Genomic DNA, 27,063 nt, shown 5'->3' on the forward strand with positions numbered 1-27,063 from the left:
AGGGGGCTGTTTAAGATTCATATCAATTTGTCATCCCAAAGTGGGTCAAATCATAGAGCAGCTGCTAGACACATTGGTGCCACTGTACAGACCATACATGTGGTATCTCCATTTAATAGAATCAGAGCATCACAAACAGGTTTGTTCCTCAAGCAACAGTAATAAGGCAGCTGATGCTGCTCTGTGTATTATTAACCTCAGAGCAAGGATTTCCCCGGCTAGAATCAGCGCCGGATTCGTCCTTTCGGCGCCCCTAGGCCACCCCCGTTGGTCGCCCCTAAGCCCCCCCCCCCCCCCGTGTGCGCATGCGCGAATGCGCGAATGCGGAACCACCGCCCCCATGTGCGCATGCGCGAACGCGGAACCACCGCCCCGTGTGCGCATGCGCAAACTCTGAACCACCACCCCCTGGTTGCGAGCGCGCATGCGCAAGCATTTAAAGTCCGATACGGAGCAGTGGGGAGAGGTCCCCGTTGCTCCGTAAGGGAGGCAAACTTACACATTTTATTGCGGCGGGGCGGCATGCCGCCCCTAAATTTTTGCCGCCCTAGGCCCGGGCCTTTGTGGCCTCGCCACAAATCCGGGCCTGGCTAGAATTATCAGAATAAGTGAAAAACATCAGTGCAGCCCAGTAAGCCAGAGATTAGAAGGGTCTCTGATTTTTTACATGATGTAGTAACCTTAACCTAAAGGTGGCCAACGCAAGTCAGTTGAGGATTCCATGATCCCATAAGGTGGCTAGTAAACCTACACTAAAGGTGGCCATACAGAAGTCAGTAGGGGATTCCATGATCCCATAAGGTGGCTAGTAACCTTACACTAAAGGTGGCCATACACAGGTCAGAAGGGGTTTCCATGATCCTATGTGGCGGCTAGTAACCTTACACTAAAGTTGGCCATACACACGTCAGTAGGGGATTCCATGATCCTATGTGGCGGCTAGTAACCTTACACTAAAGGTGGCCATACACATGTCAGTAGGGGATTCCATGATCCTATGTGGTGGCTAGTAACCTTACACTAAAGGTGGCCATACACCATGCCTGGGATGATAGAATAGCTATTTCAGCCCTTTAGAATGGATCACATAGTATCCTGCATGGATAATGAGTGTCAGGAATGGTTTTAGGGTACACTCCCCTTGGCTCCCAGTATCTCAGGGGTCTGTATGCGCATGGGATGCTGGTAGTTGTAGTTCAACAAAAGCTGAATTGTCACATAAGTTACATATTCTCCCCTTAGGCTAAGGGCACATGGGGTGTTCTATCCAATAACACTGTTGGCCAGCAGCAGACAAAGCCCCTGACAGGGCAAACCTTGCTGCAAAAACACTTAAGTGCCAATGGCATTCTGGCCACAGGTGGGACACAAGCAAAATAGCCCATATGCCATAGGCTTTAGTGTGGGGCCCCAGCCTGTGCAATGCTTAGGGCCCAATCTCTAACAGCCCTGAGTAGGATGTAGCCTGCAGCCTGCATTGGCTTCTATACAGCCAGACTGAATCTACATGTTGTTCCACAGAGCCCCCCCCCCCATGTTGCTGTAGTAGTGCCGGCCCCACAGTATAGGGGATTGCCCCGCCCCCTCACCTTGATGCCCTCCAGCCGGGGCAGATATGTGTAGGGACCGGCTAGTTCCTCCAGGCGCGATATGGGCCGGGGATCCGGGGTGGGAGTCCCTACAGCTGCCTGGCCTGTATCCCCGGCTCCGGGCTCGGCTCCGTGTTGGTTGCCATTGCTGTAATACACATAGAGCAGCAGGGCGATGACATTCAGGATGTACACATGCACGAACACCATCACCACCACGAAGTACGAGCGGGAACACACGCCGCCGCCTTTCTGCATCCCGGCCAGTCGGTCTCTCACAGGCGGGGGCGGCGGGGGTTCATCCTGAGGCGGCGGAGGCCCTCCGGTTATCGCACTCCCCAGAGCAGCCGCCGCCGCTGCCTCCATCCTCCGGCTTTGACAGGAGCCCGGGAGCGCGCTGGTTGCTATGGAGACGGTGTGCGGTGCGCGCCCCCGAGCTGTCAGGGACGAGTCGGATTTGCGAGAGCGGGAGGCGGGGCCAGGGGAGGGGGTTGCTAGGCAACCGAACTCGGTACTAGGGACTGACAGGCGTGCTTGTGTTGTGGTGGGAATTCCTTCTTCTCTCAGGTCTACGGATGGGAAAAGTGACAGTGGTCTATACGTTCACTAGTATTAATAAATAAAGTATTTTAAGCAAGGTTCAAGGGTTAAAGCGACGGTCCTGCTGCCCAGAGCGTTTCCTGAGGGACTGTGGGGTTGCAGGCCTGTCAGGACGTTTTGTAACTAGAATTGAATGGAACTTGTAGAGATATCATAGTAGGGCCTTGTAAGACATTTTTAATACATTTTTATCAGTTCCATACTGGCACCTCTGTACAGTCTGGGACTGTCCCTAACTGGCAGACACAGGGTCTGCTTCTTCAATAGTCACTCTGACAGAAAGAAGCCTAAGGGTGAAGACACACGGAGCTACTAGTAGCAGCTACTTGTCATGGCTAATAAAATAGACAATGCTGATCATTTAGGGCTCTGGCACATGGGGAGATTAGTCGCCCGCTACAAATCTCTCTTGTCACGGGCGACTAATCTCCCCTACCATCCCACCGGCGAAAATGTAAGTCACTGGTAGGATGGCACACGCTGCGCAGGTGACATAAAAGTCAATTGGAATAAGCAAGTTAAGCAGATCCTCAAGGCAGTCTTGAACATTATTCAACTGTCAGAAGTGTATTTACAGAATTCTTAAACATAGTCCTCTGCTGGTCACTTCCCTTGAGGCAAAGCCCTTAAAGCAACCTGTGCTGTTTGGCCTATTTTGGAATCCCCATCAGGGGCAGGCCGAGCCGACCGGGCGCCCTAGGCAAATGTTAATACATACAGCAATGGCCCAGTTAAACAGGAATCTCTGACACTGCCTTCCTTTAGTGCCATCAACAAGGCAGCTGCCCCATCTGTTTATCCATTAATCTTCAAATCCATCTCTTTCTAACAGCCTGTTTTTTTGCTTCCAATCTGTCTCTTTTCTCCTTATGTAATCTCCTCCCACTCTTCCCTCAATGCTACGCACACGCTGCAGTCTCTCTAGACAACCCCTTATCACCTTCTTTTAGACCAGTGATCCCCAACCAGTGACTCGGGGGCAACATGTTGCTCACCACCCCCTTTGGTGTAGCTCCCAGTGGCCTCACAGTAGTTGCCAATTTTTAAATCTCTGGCTTGGAGACAAGTTTTGGAAGCCCAGAGACACAGTTTTACTCCAAGCAGAGCCTCCTGCAGGCCAGCAGTCCCCATGGGGCTACCAAACAGCCAATCACAGACCTTATTTTTTCATGGTTATGTGGCTCGAGTAAAAAAAAAAAGGATCCCTGTTTTAGATCCTTTCAGGGTGGGACTAGCCATTTGGTACCTGCTGAAAGGCTGGTCTTTATATTTTATCTTTACTAGGATTAGACAAGCCAGTTCACTTCCAAAAACTTGATACTGTTGTTAAAAATACCTTTTAACTGCATAATTAGTTAAATTCAATTGTTGCCAGGAACCCACGGGTACCAGCAGTACAGAATGAGTATTGGATAGCTAGCTGAATGCAGGTACTGGTAGGGTGTGCCTCAAATTACCCATGGATTAGATTTGGTGCAGTATTGTGCCCTTCAATACTATATGCAGCCCCTCCTTTTCTGCCTCCATCTTGCCCCTCTCAGAATGTCACTTCCTTATATCAGGGCAGGGAGTGGGTTGGGAAGTGGGGGATTGCAGACTGCAGGCTCAAGGGGGTATAAATGCAGATTGGATGCAAGCCCATTGTGGACTAAAAAAACTGTAGAATTTTCCTCTATTTTTGGCGATCATAGTGTAACATCACTTCCAGGGTGTGCAGGGGGGGACAAGAAGTCATTATTTGGGTTTGGCCTGTTGAGATAGCTTGGTGAAGATGGCAATGCATGGGTTCCAGCGGTTACACAGGTCTACTAAATTAGAACCGAGCAGGACAGCTTTTTGTCTCCCCTGGTAATGTGCCACCTCCCTGGTTATTTGACCCTTTGTCCAATTCTTTGTGTTACTATGAACCAAGAGCTGCTATAGAAATATATACGGTATATGTATATATATATATATATATATCAGTCCTGATGGTGTCTGCACTCCAAGGCTTTAGTATTCTGTGGGGTGCACAGCCAAAATCGGAGTATTTAGCATGAAATAATCCATGGCCGGCACACCCTTAAAATTCAAAAAAATTTTTTTATTGAAAACTCATTGTTTAAAAACCAACGTTTCGGTCCTCATTAGGACCTTTATCCTTGATGAAAGTTCCTGTAGGAACTGAAACGTCGGACTAATAAAGAACCTCACTTCTCTACTAATCGTTTAAAGCCTCTGATGTTTAAATAGCCTGTGAGTGCCGGTCTATTCCGCTTTCCTATATATATATATATATATATATATATATATATATATATATATATATATATATATATACATACATATACAGGTATATACACACACTTACATATTACGGGACCAGTACCCTATGTTAGAAACAGACAGCATGGAACATAAAACAGATCATGGAAAGTGCTGAGAGACATCACGCACACATGGACTAAAAATATCTCCAATCTCCCAACTTATCAAAACAAAGTGCACTGCTCAGCGCCAGGATAGGGCCGGAGCCATGCTAACGGGATTTAGATTTCCTATACCCAGGTTTTAACCCAATAACCACCAGTGACCGAATCTGTTACCAAATGCCGGCGGAAAAGGCTAACTGTTTTCCATTGAAATGAATTGTAAGCTTGTGCCTTGAGAGCAACTGATGCATTAAAATAAAGATATATAATATATCCAAATACAGCAGGCTGGTTAGCAAGTACATTGGCAAATACAGTAAACACTAGCACCATCTCTGGGGATTCCCTTCCCAAGGAGATAAGGAGGAAACTCAACACTGGAGGAATCATTGATTTTTTTTGCTCAGTTAAACAAAGTCATCAATAATTAGCGGTTTCCAGTGGGCACCGGCAGATGGTAATTAGGGAGTTACCCTCACTAGGGCTTTTGGGCTGTACCATAAAAGGGTGATTACTATTAGGAATTAAAAAACGGAAAGAACTTGTTAAAGAGGTTACAAAATATTACTGGTAAGTGGCCTGAGGGGCTCTTACAGGCAGTTTTTTTTAATGCATTTATATGTAGTTTTCTAAATACACATTTCTGTCGGTTCCAAACGCAGCCCTCTATTCTATTGTCTTCTGAATGTGAGTAAAGTGCAAGCAAATGCAGCATGGGCGTCTAACAGAAAGGCAAAGGCCATAAAACACAACTTTTAGGTGCACTCAGACCTGCGTCTCAAACATGTCATATAAAAAATCCCATTTTCATTAACAGAGCCAGCTCTGTGCATGTGAGTTACAGAGGGGATACAATGTGCAACAGATTCCGACCACAGCTAAAGGGGGCCCTACAGTAAGGCTGGGGCCCTAACGTGAGGGGAAAATGGTGTAAATCAAGGAGAGGCATTGGGTAGCCCCCAGCTGTAATTGTACTACAAGCTCCAGCCCCTGACAGCCTTCAGATAATAAAATTGTGACAGCACAGTTACCCTTTAAACACCAGCAATTCATTTGCTTCATTTTCTATGTTTGTTATTACTATGGAGCAGCACAGTGCCACAATACTTAACGCTAGGGTACTGGGGTTCCCCGATTCCTGCCTGGGCTCCAATTGCAAGGAATGTGGATGTTCCCAGCAGTGATGAGGGGTCAGACTCACACCTACCCCTTTACATTCTTGGCCTACCTCATTAGGGACTTGCATCAAAGATCATGACAAAAGGGTGTGGGCTTTAGAAACACCACCCCCCCAAAGGCAAGGCTAGCTCTGATACTGCAGTCTAGTTTTGGCCCAAACATAACTAGTTTTCTGTGTCCGTGTTGGTTTCTGGTTCCCCTCCATAGGAAGAGTTGCCACCCCACCAGTATTTAACCAGCCTATTTTACCCCACTCCAAATGACATCACAACCTGCCCCAGAACCCTAGTTTGTGTACATGGCATAGAGATCTTAGATTGTAAAGTCCACTGGGGTAAAAACTAGTGTGCATGTGTAAAGCATTGCAGAATACCATTTAAAGAATATTCCATAGGGCAGGTTGTGGCCATGCTGCTCCCTATTTAAGTAAATAATAGTGAGTGATCAGACCACACACAGGAGTACCCTTCTTTTACAAGGTGGAGCAGTCCATTAATACTAAAGGGTAAGCAATGAAACTCATGCCTGGCTGCTATGGTGGAACTGTGGTGTGTAGGAGCCTTTGGGGCTGCCCCACCAGGGGTAACCCCACCACCTGCCCAACCCCCTCCCCTATGAGCACAAATGCATTATACTTCAGCGCAATTGGGGAGGGAAATCAGCAGGGTAGCGCCGGCTGGGATTGGATCTGGGTTGGCGGGGTGCACTTGATTTTTTTTTTTTTTTCCCCAGTGCCCACTCCGACCCTGTGGGTTTCACCATCACACACAATATTTGTAGATGAGGAATTTTGGCTACTGGCAGTTTTATCAGCATACTGCTACTCGCACCTCAGTGAGTTGTGATGGAAAACACAGACACGTCCCAGCTGTCTCTGTGAATTCCTTGCCATTTATATTTATCGTTCCTGCTTGATAAATACAGCTGGGATGACTCTGCCTTTTTGAAAGTGCTGCTCAGAGAATGACACGCACAATGTGCCCAAAGACTGATAAACTCACTCAGCAGAGGATCCGCCGAGTGGCAGCTATTCTGTTGTTGCTGAAGGGAATCCCTTGGGTCAACTTCACAAGCTGCTGGGCTTTATGATTCCGAGACAGCTGGGCAGGCGCCAGATGCAGCACAGACCTTGGTGACATACAGACATAATATACGTGAGCCAGATAACTGTTTCCTCTGCTGCAGTTTCCATAGGGGGCAGTGGCACTGATACAGGTTTCCAGAGGTGCCCAGTGTAGCACTGGCCTACAAGGGGATTGTATAGGGGGCCCAGCCTAGGAGTATTCTCACCCATCCTAAAGGTCCCCATACACGGGCCGATTCTAGCAGCCGATATCAGTCCCTTAGACCGATTCGGCAGCTAATCAGCCCGTGTATGGGCACTACTGACGGGCCTGCCCGACCGATATCTGGCCTGAAATCGGGCAGATGTTGATCGGGCAGGTTAAAAACTCTAGTCGGATCGGGGACCGCATCGGCTCATTGATGCGTCCCCGGACAGACTTTGCCTATACCACGTCATTATAATTCGATTGTTTGGCCCCAGCAGCTCTCCAGTTTGTAGTTCAGCAGCTATCTGGTTGCTAGGGTCTTGTTTACCATAGCAACCAGACAGGTGTTTAAATGAGCTGATTCTGTGTACTGCTTACAGGGCCACACACACAAGGTTCAGTTTCATCAGCAGGCAATTACCCTTCCTATAGACAGGCCCGGACTGGCACTATGTGGGTTCAGGCAAATGCCAGAGGGGCTGCTGTAAGATGCCATAGACACTCACTATTTATTGGGCTGGTGGGGGCTGTTTGGGCCTCTGTGTATTTGAAATGCCAGGGCCTAATTGCCAGGGCCTGTGCAAGGAAATCAGAGCATCCAGACTCCGTACCTATACAGTAGAACCCCAGTATTACATTTTTGGAGACCATAAAAAATAGTGTCAAATCCAGGAACATGTCAAATCAAGGAAACGCTGTGTGATATATAGGTGGGACCACAAAAAACACTGCAAGATGAGGAAAAACGTAAAATCAGGGGATGTAAAAATCTCCCTAAAGCTCCTGGGTTAGGGGTAAGTAACCATGGTCTAATCCTCAGGCACATGTAGCTGGGGGACATATTAAATGCACTGCAGACTTATGAAGTTATGTAATAATAAAAGGTACTAAGTTTGCCCAGTAACCCATAGCAACCAATCAGCAGGTAGCATTCCTGGGCAAACTTAGTGCCTTTGATTATATAGGGGGTTAAGAATGCTAATAGGCAGTGTAAAGGTCCCCTTACACGGGTCGATTGTAGCTGCCGATATTGGTCCCTTGGACAGATTCGGTAGCTTAGCGGCCCGTGTAGGGGCAGAAACGACGGCCATACCAGACTGATATCTGGCCTGAAATTGGCCAGATATCGATCGGGCAGGTTAAAAGATTCAGTCGGATCGGGGACCGCATTGGCTTGTTAATGTGGTCCCCGAACAGACTGCCCCATTGCCGCCATTATAATTCGATCGTTTGGCCCCAGGGTCAAAAGATCGAATTGGCCTACATGTTCCCCGATATCGCCCACCCGTAGGTGTATGGGGACCTTAAGACTCACATACAAGGAGGGGCCTTGATATGGCACGTGAGCTTACATATTTTGGCCAAAGTGCGGTACTAACACCTCATTTTTTTTGTAACAATTCTTTTTAAAGGCAAACTGGGTGCTGGAAGTCATTCAAAAAGGTAGAAAAACCGTCAACCAAAAGCTAGAAAAAAAAAAAATAACAAGACCAAAATGTTTTAAAAAGTGTTTTTTTTTTCTTTTTTTTGTAATTCTCTTTTTCTGTATAATTGTACAACAGTTCAAAATAACAGTTTGCATAATAATCTAAGTCTATTAACAGCCATTCAAAAAATTGAACTACTTTTCCAAGAATTGCCTTCTGGAACAAAAAAAAAAAGGGGGGGGGGGCGCGGAAAGAAAACAAGTAAAAAACAAGAAGTATTAACCCTTCCTCTGCTAAAGGAGCAAAACAAAAGCATGGGTTACAGGCTCCCGCCAGCAGCAGAGAGGGCGAGGATGTTAAACAGAAGAAGGAGGGATAAGGGGGCGTAGATGTGAGACGGGATACCGGCGTATGGCAGTTAATGTGGCAGGGTGTTAGTGCAAGAATGTGAAATGCTGGGCCTTCTGGGTGATGAACACTCAGCCCCAAGCTGAGAGTCCGCCCCAGCCGACCGGCTGCTAATTTGATATCCCTGGGTTAGTGGCTGAGATGGGGGGGGGGGGGGAGAGAAGGAAAAGAAAAGGGGACAGAAACAAACGGACCACATTTCGTACGAGCGAGCGAGCAGGGTTGTAAGAAAGGTGGATTCTCTTCACATTCCTCTGAGCGTCTGTATCTTGCAGCATTAGTCCTCCTTCACAATCAACATGCTCATGTTGCCAAAGGGGCGAGGGGAGGAGAGAAAAAAAAAAAAAAAAAAAAAGCACCTCCCTTCTAGGTGTCGTGGAAATCTTTTAGCAGTGTTCTCCGGCGTTGCTCAGCTATATGCATCTGATTCTCCAGGTCCTGAAAAAGAAAGGCAGTGAAAAATGTAGGCTCTTCTCCAGTACTAAAGGGTAAATAAGCTACAGCTTTTATTCCATTTAGGTTCCTTTAATTAAACAGCTGGTTACATAGCCGCTTAACCCTTCTATCCCATAATCACTGTAGCTCCTGACTGAGCAAGAGGAAGGCAAAAAGAAAAAAGCAATCTTAAGTCGTCTCCAATATGCTAGAATGAGAAAAATCTCTACTGCCAAATATGTTAGAAATCAGCCTAGGCCAATAGATAAAGATGGCAAGATCACCAAATGAGAGGATCTTTCCCAGATATGCAGGTATAGGGCTAATCTGATTGCTTGGCCCCAGGGCCACATGATCGGATTACAATAATGCAAACCTGCCCGATCGAGACCTGGCCGATGTTCAGACAGATGTTGGTCGAGTAGGCCTACTGGAAGAAGTGGTGCCTACTGGGAAAGCTAACTTCCTCTGCTCCAATGAAAAGGGGGTGGAGCTTCATGCTAGATAAGGAAGTCGGTAAAAGAGCTGTAGTTGAACTGGCTGTAACAGAGAAACTAAATACAACTGCATTCAGGGAGGAAAGCATGTTATTCTGGGTAATTATATCTATATATATATATATATATATATATATATATATATATAGATATAGATATATATATATATAAAGGGTTTACTTATTTTTATATATGTATTAAGTATAAATCATAGTTATGGTCCCAAGAATATCTTATCTAGAAGAGCAAATACATATTGACCTCTAACTGGGCTTTGAGTCATATCTAGGAGTGTAAATGGTCATTCTCTCCAAATGTCACCGTATGATTCAAGCTGAGACCCCCTGCCACAGCTGCCAGCCCCCCCCCCCCCCCCCCCCCCCCCAGTTTGGGACCCTATGCCTCAAGTCATAAGAAGTACTGCTGAGAGACATTGGGCAATGTGCCTGTTCTGACCCACAGCCAATTACCCAAGGTATCAGTTCTCTTTATTCGGACTGGTAAGTGACTGAAAAATGCAGATTGTAGCTGATCGTCAAAAACACTTACCCCTCTATCATAGCTATCGGCTCGTTCCACTTTCCAAGAAAGATTCTCTATTTCTGCCTCCAGCTGCGCTTGCTGATACTCAAACTGTAAGAGAGACCACACTGCTGAGAAATTGGGGGAAAACACTACCAAAACAATGAAACTTAATAATCAAACATAAATCCACTATTAGCCAAACCCAACCTTACAATCACACAGTGTTCTCATCACACCCAAAGATAAAATAACTAAGGGTCAGCTGTCATAGCAATGCATCTGGGCCAGGATTAAAGGGATGGTGAAATCACAGCTTCATTTGTTTATAATCCCAGGTCGTAAATTCCCATTTAATTAACAGCAAACTGAAGCCACAAGAAAAAAAACACATTCTTTGGGGTAAGCACAGAAAACAAAAATAAAGCTAATACTACAAACGTTGATGTTACATTCCTGGAGTTTTTAATGGATCCTAATATTATTCTTAGCTCCAAAAATCTATTTTAATTCCTTAATTTTATATCTTTTTGCCCCGGTAATTCATTTGTTTGTTATTATGATGGGCATGTTAAACCCTATTTTAAAAGAGAAGGAAAGATACAATCATGAGAGGGTGCCAAATATAAGGCACCCCCAGAAAGGAGGTTCACATATACTCACCAGCTTCTTCCGTGGGCCGGATTCCATGTAGTAAGCGTAGGGATATGTGTATTGCAGAGTGTACCGACACTGGTTTTTACATGCGGGAGAAAAACCATACACAGGATCAGCAGTGCCCACAGGACTTAAGACAATTAACCATTTGTTTTTCAGTCCCTACTATTTCAAATACTATTCCCATCAGTGGAACATTCATATAAGCAGAATGCCAGTTACTGTGTAGAAGAGCACACAAAGGGCACTAAAGTTACAGCAAAGTTTAGAGACAGCAAACCTTCAAAATATATGCACCTCCAACAGACGTTATGTATTGTAATAGAAGGTGCCCAGTTTGCTGCATGTCTAGAAACTCATAGTAACCAATTGCATGTCTCCTTTCAAACATCAGCTCACAAGGGTTACAAGAGTTTTGCACTTGTTAATACACTGCCCTTTACTTAAGGAATAATCCTACATATATCCTACACATATACCCTAAAATAGACCAAGCTCTCTGTGCCCTAGCACATTTGGGTGCCTGTGCCACAGCCCCAGTAGTCAAAAGGCTAATTCTTGGCCTGAGAATCATCCCCTACTCTTGCATCAGCCTTTCCCTGTGCTTGCACCTAGAGCCACTACGTCAGCCTGGGTGCAGGCATCTAGAGTGGATTTCAGCACCAATTCATGCATACAAGCAATGGCAGAGGCCTAGAATCGTGTGTGGCATTAGCCTTAGCCCCCCAAATGTATTTATTATGAAACCAATTACAAAACTAAATTGGGTGCGTGACAGACCAACAAATAAAATGGTCTAGAGTTTCTAGGTTTCTTTACAATAAAGCATTTGGCTGATGCCAGACTATGGGGAAAAGATGGACCTACTGACCTTTGCTAGCAGCTTTGCAGCATTCTGGAGATACTGCCAGTCAATCCAGGTACCAAGATTGTTCATGACTCTCTCCTGAATCTTCTCTTGGATCTGCTGGTAGGTCTGTGCCTCTAGCTGCAGGCTTTTATTGTGATTCTCCCACTGGCCAAGTAACACAACAGTAGTGAGAAGAGAAGCAGGAGCATAACAATAACAACAATAACAATAACAGTGGGAAACCCATTAGTAGTAGATAATAGCCATGAAATGTGTCAGTGCTTCAGGGGTGGCAAGCTCTGGGCTATATGATTATATTTATAGAGAAATACATACAGATCAGGCAGAGAACAAGTCCTTGGTATTGTTACACATACATAGCCGGCATTATACAAGCATATTAAAATTTCTTAGTGGCAGCTTATTTATTAGGTCTGTGCTGAGCTTCCACTCACCCTTTCAAAGTAGAACAAGTATTTCTTCAGGGCCTCTCTGGCCTGTGCCTGCTGGCTCTGATTGACAATATCTGGGTTCTCTTTGTACCGACTGCATTCATAATACTCGCTGCCGTGGGTTTTCCAGTCCCCCAAACACATCCAGCAGAAGTCTGAAAGCACAAATAAATACAGCTGTGAGGGCAGATCGCCAGGGCTGGGTGGCTGGTGTTTCTCTCTAATACAAATTTCTCATTTTTATCCAATATGGACTCCTAAATAAGAACATTTAACTACAGACAATGATAAATTGCCATACATGGGCAGACTTGAGCTGCCGATTAGAGTCCTTCTGTCCCTGTATCCCTGTATGGGGGATGCCTGTCTGGCCTACCTGACCGATATCTGGCCAAAAATCATTCCTTACTACAACGTCTCGCACAGCCCTAGGGCTAAACAATCAAATTAGGCTGATATCGCCCACCTTAGGTGGGTATATTGGGAGAAAGATCCCCTAGTTCGATGATCTCTTAACGTGTACTGCTACTTTAAGGCCATTGAGCACTTTTTAACCTAAACATACCAGAGACCTCTTGTTTTCAATAGTTTGCTAGTGACCATTGCATCCATAAAGCATATTAATTCCTCTTTGTATTTAGACCCTCACCTAGCAGATCCAAACCAAGGCTCTCTGTCCCCAGTCACCCACAACCCCACTATCCCTATGGGGAAGGGTCAGGGAGGGGGTCTAATGAGCTACTAAAAAATAGTGTGCTGCTCTGGCCCTGCATTCCAACAGCATGTCAATCTAACCACTGCCTGATTACTAGGGTAAGGGAGAAACAAGCAACCAAATAACGGTCTCATTTGCAAACCAGAGAGCTGCACAACAAAAAATGCCAAATTGCCTTTATAAGATTTTTGTTTCTCTGATTTGCAAATCTCATTGTCAGAATACTGATTGGTCCCCGCATACCCAGCAATGTTATGCGCACAATGCACATTCTCTACCCAAATGCACAAACCTGTCCGTGGCAACCCCGTTATGTGCTTCAATAGCAACTGCCATTTGGGCAGAATTTTAGTCTTTATCTTCCCTTTTTTGCTCAGCTTTAAGGTGCTTTAATAAAGAATGGATTTCATGAAGTGATCTTACCGTGCTTGCATTTGGAACATTGCTGTAAGAGAAAAAAAACAGAACAAGATTAATGCTCACAATTATTGGGCAATTTATATTGGCTTCATCTTTAGCTGGAAAACACAAATTATTATGGCTCTAGGCCAAAACCTTGTGAATCTTCCCCTGATATGTCCACATCATCTGGCCCAGCCCAAACAATAGGATCACACTGACGGGATGCAGGCTGTCAGGGCAAGGACCGCATCAACTAACCAGTGCAATCCATGCCCTGAAGGGATTTTTAAACCTGCCAGATCGACATCTGAACAATTCTTGGCCAGGCTGTTAAGCTGCCGATTCCAGTGCAGCTTTTATTGACCAGTGTATGGCCACCTTTAAACTGAAAATTCACTTAGAGCATGGTACAGACAATGATATTTCTAAAACAAATTGCAATTAGTCTTTTTTTCCCCAACTTGTTTCTGCTCTTAAATTATTTATCCTTTTGATGATTTTGCTCAGGTTTCAGTTGTTTTGTTTGCCTCACTTAGAAGTGGGAAACTTTCAACAGAAACCTCCTCTATTTATACAGCTGAAAGGACTTCGAACTTATGTGTTTGGGAAATAATTATGAAAGAATGTACTTATTATTACAGATACTCACCATGTGATTGCATCCTCCATTCTTTTCAATACAAATATTGCACTTGGGACACTAGAAAGAGTAGAAGAAATGCATTCAGAATGAGAGGATAAAGACACTATATTTCATATATTTACATTATTATGCATACATACATACATTTATTATGCAGACTAAACTGTACAAGGTATCCCCAAGGTGAAGTGGTGAACCAGCTAGAACACGTCTTAAAGGAACAGTAACACTAAAAAATGAAAGAGCTTTAAAGTAATAAAAATATAATGCACTGTTGCCCTGCACTGGTAAAACTGGTGTGTTTGCTACAGTAACACTACTATAATTTATATAATAAGCTGCTGTGTAGCCACGGGGGCAGCCATTCAAGCTGGAAAAAAGGAGAAAAGGCACAGGTTACATAGCAGATAACAGATAAGCTCTGTGGAATACAATAGTGTTTTATCTGTTATCTGCTATGTGCCTGTGCCTTTTCTCCTTTGAATGGCTGCCTCCATGGCTACATAGCAGCTTATTTATATAAATTATAGTAGACTTTCTGAAGTAAACACACAACTTTTACCAGTACAGGGCAGCAGCATATTATATTTTAGTTACTTTTATACACTTTCATTTTTTGCTGTTACTGTTCCTTTAACACACACTGAACTAAATGGAAAGAAGCTATGGGTGGAGGCAGCCATTCTGATCACCGGCAGTTCTCCCTGAACAAACTAACTATGCTGTAGGCCTAAATAAATTAACAGTGTTAATTTAAGCCTGATGCAACACAGGGCTGGTCTTGGCCTGCAGAAAAACTGAGGTTTCTTTATTGATCACCCTAAAATGCTTAGGAATTTTAAAAATTCTATGGTTTGTTTGTTCTGCCTCTGGCTGAGCTCTTATCTCTACACTATCATAGCTTAATTATATAAATACCTCTCCAAGCAACAGTACCAAATGGGCTACAGTCATGACAGCACATTAACAGGGGTAAGAAAAAGCCCCAATACTGCATTACATGAAATATATGCTATTTAAGGTGTGCATAGCGCTAATACAGTATATCAAAAATGCACCATTCTTTCATCGACTATTCTTTGTGCCATTCTTTCAGATATACAGGTATGAGATGTTATCCAGAAGCTCCGAGTTATGGGAAGGCCATCTCCCACATCTCTTGGAAAAACCTAGGTCCCAAGCCTTCTGAATAACAGGTCCTGTACTATCCCCACCTCTGAAACTGTGTTTTCCTCCTCCCTCTCCACTCTTTCTTGAGAGTTCTTTTTCCACCTCTTCTTCCAATAAGTATTTTAGACCTTCCATCTGTTCCTTTCCTCCCTGTATGATCCACAATAGATTGCCAAACCCCACATGCAGTCCAAAATTGCAGAGTATTTATGTATATGAATTTTCACTAAATGTCTCTGGTTTGATAAAGTTTATATAAGTGAGAAAACCGTTTGTGTTGTACCAACATGGTAACCAGAAGCATCATAAAATTGTTTATTAGGACCAAACCTGATTATAAGTGATTGCTGACAAAAATTAAACCCCCTTCTTTGATATCATAGACTAAATCAATAAAGAATGTTTATCAGACGGTATCTCTGTAATGGGCTTTTTACCTAAACCCCCTTGGGAATAGCGCCAAATGGTTTAGTCCCTCCCCATTATGATCTAAGGGAGAGGTAAGAGCTCTGTCCCTGTTCTGTTTAATATAGTGTCCAAATCTGTTTTAAAGAGTTAATTTCTCTTTTGCAATAAGTTTACATCTTCTGCTATAGTCACTGTGTGTTGTAGAGCAACTTTACTGAGCTTGCAGTGCAGAAGAGCTGAAATTTCTTCAGGGCACATGGTACATCCCAAGATGGCTGCTGTGTAAGTGACAGGCACAGTCTGAGCAGCACCGTTATCGGGTCATCATTGTCTCTTTACAATGCAAGGAGACTGTGATTTACTAACATCTTATGTATTTTACCCTATGCTGTATACAATAAAGTACACAGCTCTTGTAATATGACTGCCTGTTGTAATGTAGGTGGGCCTTGCAGTATACATACAGTGGCGGTGGGTTCCCCTGCTGTTTTACAGGGTTCCAGCCAAGTGCATAACGAGTGCACTCAATGCTGAGCGAGTGTGGGGATCCAGTAGCTGCGCAGGCTGGCGTGACAATGCAGGTTACATATGCACTTGGTGTTCTCCTTACATCTTTAGTGTGAGCACTTATGTAGTTGGCGGTTTCGGAGTCATCTGCACACTTTGTCAGCCACTTCCGGATGGTGGCACAATCTGTGGGAGCGTGGTACATCTGACGACACCGGAAGCTGAAAAGAAAACATTGCAAGGGCTTAGAACCCAGACAGCTGGGTAAATACAAGAGTGATTGGTTAGAAACATTACCTTGAGCCAAGGGATAGGAGTAAGACCTGTTCTACATTACTACAGACCAGGTCCATACTAGGATTCAAAATAGGCCCTGGCATTTCAAGTACACAGAGGCCCAAACACCCAATAAACAGTGAGTGTCTATGGCATCTTACAGCAGCCCCTGGCAGCATTTGACCAGATCCCACAGATTTCCATTCTGGGCCTGCTACAGACCACTGTATAACTTGTCCCCCCCCCCCATCTTTTTTTTATGTATTGCAGACAATTATGTTGTTAATGCCTTACAGTGGGAAAACATAAAGAATGCATTTTGGTAAAAACCATTTTTTTATACATAGGGTATAATCTTACTTTTTGCTATGGACACCAGATGGATAAAAATAAACATGCTGATCGAGGCCGCCCTTCAGCAGAAGCCACACAAATTGCCCCACCTGCTTCAGTTACTAGGCATAAATTTCTATATACCCCATACCTCTCCTGCTCTGTTACAATCCCCTTACAAAGAAGCTACAGTTGCTCTCTAGTAAACAAAGACGTGTATGTATTTGTACTTGTACGTAAGCCCATGTGCCCCAGGCCAAAAGCTGGTGTTTAGCTTGCCGACGGAATAATGTTATTGGTATCAAAAGGCAGCAAGTGGATAAGAGTAAGCCATTTAATACATAAGCAGAGTGGCTGGGTGGGCTGAGAGGTTATTTACAATCTCTAAGCATAAAGTAAGCAAGGTAACATAAAAATGTTTTTATCCAGTCTGGATCCTGAATTGGCAGAGGCGGCAGCTCCAGTTCGTGCCTGCAGTCCAGCGGAGCGCTTTCCACAAACGCAGCCAAGAAGGGGTCATGGCAAATGCCAGGAGTTTAATAAATGCAATGTAGCTCGCAGCACAAGCCAACGCACAGAAATAGAACTGGCAGGCCTCTGCTTTTTATTTAAGATGTTTTCTGCAGAAGAGACTGCTTCACAGTAGGACTCACGGAATCCTTGAACCAACAGCAAATTATGGAGATTTCTGGCAGTTAACAGCATTAAAGAGCACATAATACATTTATACACTGAAGCAGGTCACTTACAAAACCTACAGTGTAAGTGATAAACTGCTACACTGATCCATTGCACCCAGGAACTGTGATCACTTGAATGCAAGTAATACAGGGAATGCAAATGATTGGTTGCTGGGTATAACTTCATTGGTGCATTTATCACCGGTGTCAGTAAATAAGCCTTGAAGACAGGTAATAAGTAAAGAGTGCACATCTGCTTCTACACTCATCTTCAGTCAGTAGATGGAGCTGTAATATATTCTATGCACCCCAGTTTGGTACTTCTTGTACTTCCGGCAATTTATTTAGTACCTATGTTAGTAAATCAGCCTCTATGGGTTTTGTTTAACCATGTAACTGCTGAAGGTGGTAAAATGAATGATCTGGGCAGTAAAGGCTTAGCATAGCACAGGATGTAAATGTTACAGCCTGCAGCAGTTCTAGGTCAGGGAACAAAGGGCTGGCCCCTTATTTACTCCACTGCCCATTGACAACAAAGTAAAATGGGGGAATGAATGTCCTCAGCAATCCAGACAGGTGGAAACCATATATCTGCTGTTGTCCTTGCATCTTGAACCTCTCAGCACTGCTTCTTCATCTTGAACAGCATGGTGGTCATCCTTTTGGACCTGCAGCCCTCCTGCATCTGATGCTTGTCAGCTTGGACCCAGGTCAATGACACACACACTTACATGAACATACAGCTTAAAGAGATTTACCTATATGGATCTTAAATTAAGCTACTCCCTAGAAGTGTGTGTAGGGGCTTTGCATTTGAAAATGACAATATGAAATGCAGCACAGAGTGCTAAGTTCAGTGCCATCTTGGGCACATATGTAGCACCTTCAATTCTTTAGGGGCCAATTTGACAGCAAAAAAAAAAAAAATGGAGGAAAAAAAACCAAGGGGGAAACGCTCTTTGCCGCATCAATTTCCAGATTTTATAAAGCGTTTTCCAGCTTCTCCCCTACCTTAAAGACAAGGGTAACAGTTCAACTGTGTGACGGGAGTTTGGCAGCCATACGGCAAAACACGTCTGGGAAATTAGCAAAGTCTGGGAACGGTACCAATACCTCAGAGACCTAATCCCCTGCTCCTCGACTGTGTGGCTTTCTGATTAAGTACAGAACACCTACGGCACTCTCTTGCCCATAGCAGGGATCTCTAGAAGAAACATTCCTCATGTGTTCCTGACAAACTTAATGGGAAGGAAACTTTTCCAAGTACTTAACACAAAGCAAATGGTTTTCAGGCAGCAACAGTAACATGGTGCTTTTGCAAGTAGCAGAGGTGATGACAACTTTCACTAGCTAAGCTCTCCATCATAATCCTTAAAGCTGTGCCTCTTCTGCTCTCTTATGGGGAAAAAACCCTTAGCTTATTATTTATTTATTATTTGAGTTGTGGACTTTATACTCTTGTTGAACTTTTCAAACTGATTACTGAAACTGAAGACTACTTTTGGTTTTAAATTAGTCCCCCATCTCTGAGGAAAAAAAATCAAGTAATCAAATCCTTTTCTCGATTTATATATAGTATAGTGAAATTCCCACTATAGAGACACCAGTAAGTCTTATGTCACACAGCTCTTTCAGCTGCAGCCTCATGCCTTTATATGTCCGGGTAAGTCACTGAACTTTGAATATCTTTATATTTTAAAATAGATGGGGGACCTTCCTTTTGTACCGTGATCTCAACATCTGAATGGTAGGAGTTGTAATTCAAAGTAACAGGCCTACAAGTGTCAGCTCCTGCTTAACATGTAAATCTTTTAGAAAGCAAATTTTATTTTAGAAAGTTCACATTCTAACCTTTTCTAAGTTTGTGTTACTTAGTTTAACTAAGGTTACTTACCAGAAGACCTCGCTGCACCGGTTGCATTGTACTCGCCGAGCCTTTGGCTCCTGAACCTGTATGACCATTGGACAATCTGCCCCTGGACAGAGCTGTAGCTGGTAGTGGCTCTGGGTAAAGAGTAACATGTAAAAAGGTCAATGTTATATACCAACAGATGGCCCCTGCCCATATAATTCAGGATAGGAATAAACACGTAGAAGCTGAGGGATATAGTTTCATATAACAAAGGGCAGGAATATACCATGATAAGCATATGGAACACCAGGATTCAGTGTTCAGCCAGGATTCGGCCTTTTTCAACAGCGTTCGGCCAAATCCATGGTCCTGACTGATCCAAATCATTATTATCATATGCTAATTAGGATTTGGAAGGGTTAATGTAGTAGCATAAACATGGAAGTGTAAAATTTTTCGCCACGCGGTTCAGTATTCAGCCGAATCCATTTTTATTCGGCCGAAAAATGGATTCAGCCAAACCCGAAAAACTGGGTTCCGTGCATCCCTAGTGTATTTATAAGTGTGTGTGTTTGCTGAGGCTCAGAATTAGCTCTGAGATTAATTACATCTGTAAAAAAAAAAAAAAAAGCTTTGCTCTGCAGGCAAGCAAGAAAAAGCCTGTTTGTTAAACAGTAGGGGGTGGTCTTAAGTTAATCCTTTTCTAACCACAAAAGAAAACATACCCTCAGATTCTTTTGAATTATATTTCTTTCCAGGAGTATTAAGCCAACAGAGGTCTCCCATACACCCCCACCCTAGTAAAGTCCACTGTAGTTGCAAAAATACAAAAAACACAGCCTTAAAGTAACGCCCTATGTGTGGAACTGACCCTTTCAATGATAAATTATGAACTAGAGCTCATTTATTAAATCCCCCCGCCCCCCCCCAGTAAAAGGTAAAGGAAATCATTTATGTAGAGCTTCTCTCCAAGGCAGCCATCATAGGCACACTAAGTATGCTGGGACACCAGGAGATTAAGTAACTTGGTAACAAGGAATCGAACCAAGTTACTTACAAAGGTAATTTCTATTGAAAGTAGGTTTTGTCCCTTGGTAGTCTCTGCAATGCGGGTTCTGACTAAAGTTTCAGGGTCCAGGGAATAGAAAGGGACAGACCAATACTGCTTTTCAATAGCAATTACATTTACAAATAAACTGATGGAAATCTGTCCATTCTTTAATTAGGCACATTTTTATTTTTGGGTTTACATCTCCTTAAATGAGCCATATTTCTCACAACGATCAGTGGGAATTCTCTGTGTTTTGTCACTGTGGCATAACTATTATTCTGTCACACAAAATGGCCACAGACACATTTACTGCATTTAAAATCTATAAACTGACACTGAAATGTGTCTTTAAACATAACTAAAGTACAACAATCATGATTATGGCACTGAGAAGCCTGAAGACCCTAAACAGTTATTGGTCCACATTCACTGGAGAAGTGACTAGTGCTAAATAAACCGGTCCCGCTTCGCTGAAAAATTTGCAAAACGCATTGAAGCCAATGGGTGTTTTTTGCAGCTATCGTGCAACTTTTTTGTTGCCGTTGGAGTTTATGGGCATTTCTTCTCATCAAAACCTGGCGAAAAATTTCAATTATCGATGGAAGTGACATATCTCAACATACCTCTACATAGTCCCTGAAGAGATAACGTCTGTATTTGTCCTTTAATTCTTCGTTGGGTAACAACGGAAACACAAAATCCTCTGGTGTTCGGAGCAAGCATTCCTGTGCCATGCAGGAAATCCCTAAATTAGGGAGAGAGAATAGAAAAATGTTCACAAACCATATTTTTAAACTTACATATTTACACATGACACATATACACCTTTAGTCTCCAAATATGCAGTTTTAATACATTATTCAAATTCAGAAAGAAGTACTTCTACATCAAACATGCAGAAATGCTCCGCCCCAACCCACGTCATCTACACTATACCACTGATATGTAACACCCCTCAGCAATCAAGGGGCCCAGGAGGACTGTTTCAAGGTTTAAACTGGAGCAGATTGCACTCACATACCCTACTATCTATAACAACTTGACAAATCTTTATTCAATTAAGCAACGCCATCCGCAATTAAGTTGTTCATGATGCATGGCTTAGTCAGTATCTGCCCCAGTGGAGCCAACAAACTGCCTAGACTCTAATTGGCTCCACTGGGGCAGATACTAAGCCGTGCATCACGAACAGCTTTGTTGCAGTTGGCATTGATATCATGGAAATAGGATATCATGGAAATGGTCTTACCTACACCAGCCCCATCTTTCACTAGAACTGTGCAGTGCTGCTCCCAACAGCTGCGACAAAACTGGTGCTGACAGGCAAGTGAGAGTAGATTCTCCTTCCGTACGAACTGCATACAGACGGCGCAGTGATGGGAGGAATGTGCCATAACCTACAAAACACCACATTAGCAATTAGGGTACAGCAAGTCATGGGGCCAGGAAAAAAACAGTTCACTACAACTGGGGAAGAGTCCTGCACCTTAAAGTCACCTTATCATTTTTTTCTTCCTTTATTTATTCTAAGTAGCTGAAGAATAAGCATGCTAAATGCAGAGGTCTGCCTTGCCAGAAAGGTACGGCTTACCTATTTATGAACACTGAAGAAGAACCAAAATCAGGGATAACAAACCCTAAGACAGCTGGTTATTAGAAGTGCAATTCATGTTAAACTTTAAAAAAAGAAATATTTATTTTCTTTATTTATCATATTGCGGTTTGACACATTGCCAGCAGCAGAGTTAATCTGCATGACAGGGAAAAAAAGTTTAATGGGTTTGAGAAAAATGTATTACTTATTACCACTTTTAATAGTCATAAGCTCTTTATAATACTAATTGCATTCCAGAATGATGTAAAGGTCTGTACAGTGTTCTGTCATGCCCAGATCTGCCCAACCCTAATATACATGGCCAATTTTAAATAAAGCCTAATTTGAGCTGCCTACTTGTACTAGAATGAACACACCCAGTAATAGGGACTGTTTAAATACTAATACATAAAACAGTCCATAGGAACGTGTCAACATTACTAAACAGTTGCGGCACGAAAAGCTTTTTAGATAAAAGTCCCCCACAGCCACACTCTAGTCCACGCAGGGGAGACACTCTGTTTTCCTGTGTCACACCAGGTTGGGGGGCAGCGCGATCCTTCAATAGGCTAATTACAAGTGGATACATTACTCCGCCCTATGACAGGTTCACACCCCCCAAACCCAGCTTGATGGACACAACTACAGAGGATCCTTTTGCTGCATTGGAGTGTCGCTCAGGTAAGTACCACTCAGTTGGAGGTGCCTTTGGGGGACATTTCGCAAGACAGATTTTTATGCTGCAACTGCTTAGTAATACTGACGCATTCCTTTGTATTTTCATTAAAGTGTCAGTGTCCCTTTAAATCCCAACAAGCAAATACTTCAACACCACCTCCACAGCCAGAAAATCAACGTAATAACCCCTGGACACTTACATGTTTAGATGATAAAAGTTGAACTCTTGCTTCTACTAACAACTGGGCAGAATTCAGTTTATGTCTATGGGAGAAACATACATGAGTTATTTTATTATTCTTTATATTAATAAACCAGCAATATCTGGGTTTCCAAGTTCAAGCTGCAAACCCTTCAGTGTTCCCTAAGGAATTTAGCCTCACATGCAGGTGCTTATGTTAATATCCGACTGAATGATTTGATAAAAATAGCCCAGGAACAGACATACTTGGCCCTGCAGATGTGCAGAATGGTCAATTCTGGCCAAGCTGGCACTCAACTGCAGCCACAATGAGATCTTCTCAGTTCTAATCAGACGGACCTGCACCCTCATTGTTTACCCATTACATGATCCTGACCCATGACAGCTTCATCCCCAACAGACTTCTTGCTATAAAAGTTGACATACCACCATATCTGACAACATCCAGGGATGGCAGAATGTGGGGGGACTCATTAAATCGTATGCAAAGGCCAACGTTTGTCACTACAGTTAGACGTGTAGAACTTTTTTTGCTTATTATTTCAATATTTCTTGACCCGGGCAGCTGCCCAGGCACTTTCTAGGTAGCTGAAAGGTGGTTAAAGTGGATGGGATTTCTTGCAGAAGATTCAGGGTATCCAATATTGTGCCAAGGCCAATGGGGCTCTAAATGTGACTGTTTTTATATATAGGATAAACCCATGTAAATGGGAATTTTCTAAGAGCCTTAAGGAATTTGTTCCCAGAATCCCTTTGACTTATTGCATACGTATGAGGCAGTTTCCTCAACGCTTTTAAATTGTATATATAGCCCTGAAACAGTTAATAGCTTTGATTAATAAAGTGCCTTACCTTTCTACAATCTCTGAGACTTGCCAATGAAAGTGAACTAATATGAGCTTAGCCACAGAATGAGATACCTAGAAAAGGAAGAATAAGACAGTCAATACAAAAAGCAATAGTGTTGCATTACTTACTAAACAATTGTACCAGCAGCCTATAAGGAAAGTATAGCTTTGTACCCCCCTCCACACTAAAGTAATCCTTTCCCTTAGACCCGGGGGTAGCCATTCTCTTCTATGGAAAACATACTGTCAGTGGGTACTATTCCATTGAACACCACTTTGCCATCTACTCATCTGTCCCAAGAATCCCCTGCAGCCAGGCACATGTACAATCAGAAATTGTTGTTCGCCTTTAAATTAACTTTTAGTATGATAGAGAGTACTATTCTGAGACAATTTGCAATTGGTCTTCATTTTTTTAATTATGTGGTTTTTGAATTAATTTAGCTTTTCATGTAGTAGCTATCAGATTGCTAGGGTCTAAATTACCCTAGCAACCAGGCAATGATTTGAACAAGAGATTGAATGCAACTAGAAGAGGGCCTGTATTGAAAGGTAAGTAATAAAAGGTGACAGTAACAATAAATTGGCTTCACAGAGCAATAGTCTTTTGGCCTCTGGGGTCAGGGATCCCCACTTAAAAGCTGGAAAGGGGCAAAAAGCAAATTATTATTTATTGAGTGGCCAGTGCCTCACAAATCGGTTGACCCCACTGCCACTGATTAAGCTTTTCCCTCTCAGTAGCATAAGTAAAATGACAGGAGTTCATTTGAAGACAAGCAAAGTGCATCACAAGCTTATTGCCCCGATACCCACGAGACTCTGAATTTCCTTTGAGGCAGCGCTTATGCTTTACAGTAGATTACGTTTACATTTAAAAGACCACACGAGTTGGGAAACAGTTACAGAAATATCTCCTACCCTCCCTTTAGCTGGCTATTACCTGAAGCTGACCAGTAACAAAAAGATCATTTCCTTTCCCCTACAATAAGTTATCAATATTGTCAATAGCCAAAGCTATCAAACCACTTAGGGGTCCTATATAAAATGTCTGCCATGCAGGAAGCAAACAACAAACCAGCTCCCCATGTGGGTGGGGTATCAGTGCTTTCATTTTACTTTTAAAGGAAAACTATTCCCCACAAACAATGTAGGTCTCTATAAAATATATTGCATAAAACAGCTCATATGTAAAACCCTGCTTCATCTAAATAAACCATTTTCTTAAAAATATACATATAAGTAGTATGTGCCATTGGGTAATCCTAATAGAAAATTGCTATTTCAGCCAATGAATTGGCAAAGTTCCATCTGTTGGTTAAGTATTCTTTCTGTTGGTATAGATTTCCTTTAATAGTCTTTAATTTATACAGGGAGTGCCTTCCTGCGGCTGAGATATATTCATTGGAATGTTCCTGACAGAGTAGCCATTGGAGCAATGGTCACCGGGCTAGAAGCAAAGTTGCCTGTGTGGCTTTTTATTTTAGCTGTGTCACTAAGCTGGTTATTTCCTCCTTCCTGTAACGGCTGCACCCGTGCCTCACACAGCAATGCATAGCAGCAATAGCCGCACTCTGCAGCATAACTCAGCCTCTCACACAAACATGGATGGCCAGCGGGGGGTGCTATTTAGAGTTGAGCAACATCATCTGACTACCAAACATGTAGATCAGGGGTCGGGAACCTTTTTGGCTGAGAGAGCCATAAACAGAGAGCCACATATTTTAAAATGTAATTCCGTGAGAGCCGTACAATATGTTTGGCCGCAGATGCTGCGGGGCAAGGTAGGGTGGGTGCCAAGGATGCCGGATGCGATGCAGAGGAGGGCGTGGCCTGCGGTCGGCGGATAGAAGATGTGTTCTAAGGCTTAGAACACGTCTTCTATCCGCCGACCGCAGGCCACGCCCCCTGTTATTTTTTTTTTATTAAAGATTTGACAGTGAGCCAGATGCAGCCATCAAAAGAGCCACATATGTCTCCCGAGCCATAGGTTCCCTACCCCTGATGTAGATTGTTAGATGGTTTCCCTGAATATGCATTACCTTATTGAATTTATCCCACAGGGCATTACTGGAGCTGCAGAGTCTGCAGATGTGAGAGGGTTAGAGTGGAAGTTACCAGCAGTTTCCGCCTACTGCAGGGATTCCCATGATGGGCCCAATGCCATGACAGACCAGTTTGAGAACAAAACAGCAACCCTATGGCTCGGCAATTCTGGTGGTTAAAGGGGTTGCTCACCTTTGAGTTATCTTTTTTTTTAGTACAGGTATGGGACCTGTTATCCAGAATGCTCAGGACCTGGGGTTTTCTCCATACCTTAAGTCTGCTAAAAATCATTTAAATATTGAATAAACCCAATAGGCTTGTTTTGCCTCCAATAAGGATTAATTATATCTTAGTTGGGATCAAGTACAGGTACTGTTTTATTATTACAGAGAAAAGGGAATCATTTAACCATGAAATAAACCCAATAGGGCTGTTCTGCCCCCAATAAGGGGTAATTATATCTTAGTTGGGATCAAGTACAGGTACTGTTTTATTATTACAGAGAAAAGGGAATCATTTAACCATGAAATAAACCCAATAGGGCTGTTCTGCCCCCAATAAGGGGTAATTATATCTTAGTTGGGATCAAGTACAAAGTACTGTTTTATTATTACAGAGAAAAGCGAATCATTTTATTAAATTAAAATGATTTGCTTATAATGTAGCCTATGGGAGATGGCCTTTCCGTAATTCGGAACTTTCTGGATAACGGGTTTTTCGAATAAGGGATCCCATACCTGTACAAGCATATTTATAAATATGCATTCATGTAGAATTGATTTTCAATCACCATATAGTCAATCATTTATTGATATATAGGTTTGTTATACACCGGTGGATATACATAAACAAATCCATTTCTTTGGATGATTCAGTAACCCGTCGGTGGGATAAAGCTGACTGATCAAATCATTTGGCCCACAGGCCAAAGAATGGGTTGGATGGAGGAGCTGTGCTGCTGGCTGACAGGTAAGGTGAGTTACAAGCAGTGCACCCTACACTGCAGGAGATGCACATATTCCCTAGGGAGCGGTTATTATTAGCATTTGTTCTAACATACTAGTAGCTGGAGCCAGTTGCCCTAAATGACAGATGAGATGCCTGCCCTAGCCAATCATTACATGGCCACAAACATATATATGATTATCTTGTTGGTTTCCAAGCAGAGGCATGCACTTAAAAGTGGCAAGTTACCAAAATCTGCACCATAAAGGTCAAAAAGAACCCTGTTATAGGACTGCAGCATGGAATATAATGTGTTATTTGCCAAATAGGTAACAATACCTCCCCCTGGTTTTAAAGGAGAACTAAGTCCTAAAAATGAAAATGGCTAGAAATGACATTTTATACACAAGCTTACTGC

General features: G+C 43.2%; 2 protein-coding genes across 3 annotated transcripts in view; both read right to left on the bottom strand.

Moving 5' to 3' along the window:
* p4htm (prolyl 4-hydroxylase, transmembrane (endoplasmic reticulum)) overlaps positions 1-1,988 on the bottom strand; it is a 28,736-nt gene extending 26,748 nt beyond the window's left edge. The window contains exon 1 of the mRNA XM_002933057.5: positions 1,590-1,988. Within this exon, the coding sequence (XP_002933103.2) occupies positions 1,590-1,955 (366 nt within the window). The 5' untranslated portion in view covers positions 1,956-1,988. The remainder of the gene's footprint in view (positions 1-1,589) is intronic.
* A 6,560-nt stretch (positions 1,989-8,548) lies between these two features.
* Positions 8,549-27,063, bottom strand: part of arih2 (ariadne RBR E3 ubiquitin protein ligase 2) — a 32,406-nt gene continuing 13,891 nt past the window's right edge. For both annotated transcript variants that reach the window (XM_012960809.3, NM_001005678.1), the window contains 13 exon segments: positions 23,662-23,729; positions 22,808-22,871; positions 21,585-21,732; positions 20,959-21,080; positions 19,327-19,436; positions 16,247-16,364; positions 14,065-14,115; positions 13,437-13,458; positions 12,302-12,453; positions 11,868-12,011; positions 11,003-11,071; positions 10,367-10,450; positions 8,549-9,323 (listed from right to left, as the gene is read on the bottom strand). In XM_012960809.3, the coding sequence (XP_012816263.1) occupies positions 9,252-9,323; positions 10,367-10,450; positions 11,003-11,071; positions 11,868-12,011; positions 12,302-12,453; positions 13,437-13,458; positions 14,065-14,115; positions 16,247-16,364; positions 19,327-19,436; positions 20,959-21,080; positions 21,585-21,732; positions 22,808-22,871; positions 23,662-23,729 (1,224 nt within the window). In that variant the 3' untranslated portion in view covers positions 8,549-9,251.

The sequence above is a fragment of the Xenopus tropicalis genome, chromosome 4, assembly GCF_000004195.4.
Source record: "Xenopus tropicalis strain Nigerian chromosome 4, UCB_Xtro_10.0, whole genome shotgun sequence".
NCBI lineage: Eukaryota > Metazoa > Chordata > Amphibia > Anura > Pipidae > Xenopus > Xenopus tropicalis.